This window comes from Lactuca serriola, chromosome 4, assembly GCF_051521515.1.
Source record: "Lactuca serriola cultivar US96UC23 chromosome 4, Lser_US96UC23_V15, whole genome shotgun sequence".
Taxonomy (NCBI): Eukaryota; Viridiplantae; Streptophyta; class Magnoliopsida; order Asterales; family Asteraceae; genus Lactuca; species Lactuca serriola.
The window spans coordinates 86618545-86621186 of record NC_136411.1 but is presented as its reverse complement, the minus strand read 5'-3'; the positions used below and the strand labels follow the sequence as shown (position 1 = coordinate 86621186).

At 33.1% G+C, this 2642-nt stretch overlaps 1 protein-coding gene across 1 annotated transcript; it reads right to left on the bottom strand.

Moving 5' to 3' along the window:
• Positions 1-210: 210 nt before the first annotated feature.
• Positions 211-831, bottom strand: LOC145102059 ((+)-larreatricin hydroxylase, chloroplastic-like). The gene has a single exon (XM_079039392.1). It carries the CDS (start codon positions 744-746, stop codon positions 309-311), a length of 438 nt encoding a protein of 145 aa, XP_078895518.1. The 5' UTR covers positions 747-831; the 3' UTR covers positions 211-308.
• Positions 832-2642: the final 1811 nt, after the last annotated feature.

Here is a 2642-nt window from a genome sequence, read left to right as displayed (position 1 = left end):
CTCTGTCTCATATTTTCAACCATGTATTACAATTACATAAAGAAATATTAAAGATGGTATAACGACCGTTGTTATTATTTCAATATTGATCATATGATCATAGGATCTTAGGATTTCACCTAAGTAATCGATCTCAATTAGTAGGACTTACGATTCAATTCGTTTTTACGATCGTATAAAAAGGAAAAATAATCATATATAAAATGGATCTTGACAACATTAAGTATAACATTTATTATAAGGGATCATAAACCACTCGATAACAAAAGAAAATAACTAAGATAAGAACTCATTAATTAATTAATTAATCACTCATTCTCAATCTTAATACCACCAATTGTGACATGAACATTGTCACACCTTGGCACCAATTTCACCACCACATCTTCGTCATCTTCTTCAACACCCAAATCCTCCAATAACTCACTTATTCCAATTCTCAACTGTGTCTTTTTCACCTTCCCACCATCACCACTATGTCCGTTCCTGTGCTTATGTGGCACGTTCACAAAGCTACCGGCACACTCAGCTTTCTCAGCCCCACCACCAGCCGCTGCCTCCTCATCCTCATCGTTAATGAACACATCAAACTTCACAAACTCATCTCTATTGATTTCTATCCCTTCTATCACCAATACTTCTTCTTCCTCCTCTCCTTCCTTCTTTGCTGGCCTCGCCACCATCACCGTCGTTGGTTTGTCTAGACTCATCGGAAAAGTGGCAGGTGTAGTTGGTATTCCGGCCATGTTGGGTTTGCTAAAAAGAAGTTAAAGAACCTTGTGATCAATGCAGAGAGCTTTTCATTTCTGCTAAATCTTTATAATAAACAATTCAATTAAGCTTCTCTATTATCATTGGATATAGTATTATTATTATTATTATTTTTTTTTGTAATTTGCGTGACAGACGGACAAACACACCAATTGGAATTTTTGCGTAATTTATGTGAAATACACGTGTGTAATACGTCGTTTCTTAAAGTATGCGATTATGATCTTATCCGTAATTAATTTGGTAAAAAGGTGGCGTTAACAAATTAATAAATGAACTCGTCAATGAAGTAATCTGCTTTTTTCTATAAAAATAATATTATGGAAATATATTCAAAAATATATTAAAACAACTGACCCAATAGACATTTGACCTTTGTCTTATCGGAAATCTTCGGCGTCTATTTGGTGCGCAAGTTCGAACTAATTTATAAAATTAGAATGTAAAATTAGTAAAAACTAAGTTATACTGATAAAATTAAAGAAATTATAATTATTTAAATTACATTAAATTTTGTGTTTAGAGGACTTGATAATTACATTAAATTACTTTATCCATCTCATCCCACATATATACCCAAAAACATGCCCGCTAACCCCATCCACAATGACAAGGATATGCATAACCTAAGCCCACAAGCTTAAATTGATGTCGGCCCCAACCTCCACCTAAGGTGTTCAAAATATTCATATCTTAAAATCCAATATAAAAATTCCGAAATATGGATATCTGGTTATTCGGATGCGGATACGGATAGCGATTTCATAAAAGTTTGGATATCCAACATCCGAAATCTATATATTAACTATTTTTAAATACTTTTCTAGTTTGAAGGGTCCACTTTAAAAAAACTCAAACCCAAAAGGGACGTTATGGGTACTTGGTAGGGTTAGGTCAAAAATCTTGAAATCTAAGTTCTTTCCAAACCAAAGCGATCAATTATCCTCGACCTCAAGACATTCACTTATCAAATAGACAAATCTTCAACTTTTCCAAGAGTTGTTGACACTAGACACAGAGCTTCACAATTACTAAGTTCTCATCGTCTTCCAGAGCAACAATCGAATAAAAGGATCTTCCCTTTTTCTGAGTTCGACTCATCCCTTTTTTAACCGGTTAGCTACTAGTATTGTACATGTTTACACATGTTATGTAATGTTTTTCTTTTCTTTTTCTTTTTTGTTACTAGTCTACTACTATACTACATGTAGCTATATGTTTTTTTAGCTATATGTGTAAATAAATATGATTCTTTCTTTATGATGTTTTTGTAGTTGTCTGTATAAATAAACATGGCAGAATCTTAAATGATACTTAAATGTACTTGATTGTTTATGGACTGCTTTAACTCCAAGAATGGTGGAAGCATTGGTGTGTACATAAGATTGGACTGTAACGTCCGCAGATTCGAGCTAGTCAATTTAGAGACAATAAGCGTCAAAAATAACATTTTTTGATATAATATTATTTAGAATAAATAATCTTCACTAAGTTATACTATATGTCACAAGGGTTCCGTACATATAAAGAACGTTGAACTCCGAGTTATAACGAATAAGTTATGATCCGTCAAAGTTTTACGGCAAAACCGGCACGACACCGGAAATCGTAAAAAGTGAATTTACCATAAAATACTTTCTAGCCTTAGAAATCTAAACGAAAGTCGTAGTATATGTTAAACCGAGAGTGTGCATAAAAAGAACGTCCAAATCTGACTTTGTATGAGGAAGTTATGATTTTTCTAAGATTTAGCACAATAGTGCACAACCCAAAATTCGAATTTTAGATCGATCGATTTTTAACCAAAACAATCTAAACGAGAATTGAAGATATCGTTAATAGGAGCTCAACGATAAAAAGACAGTCGAAAA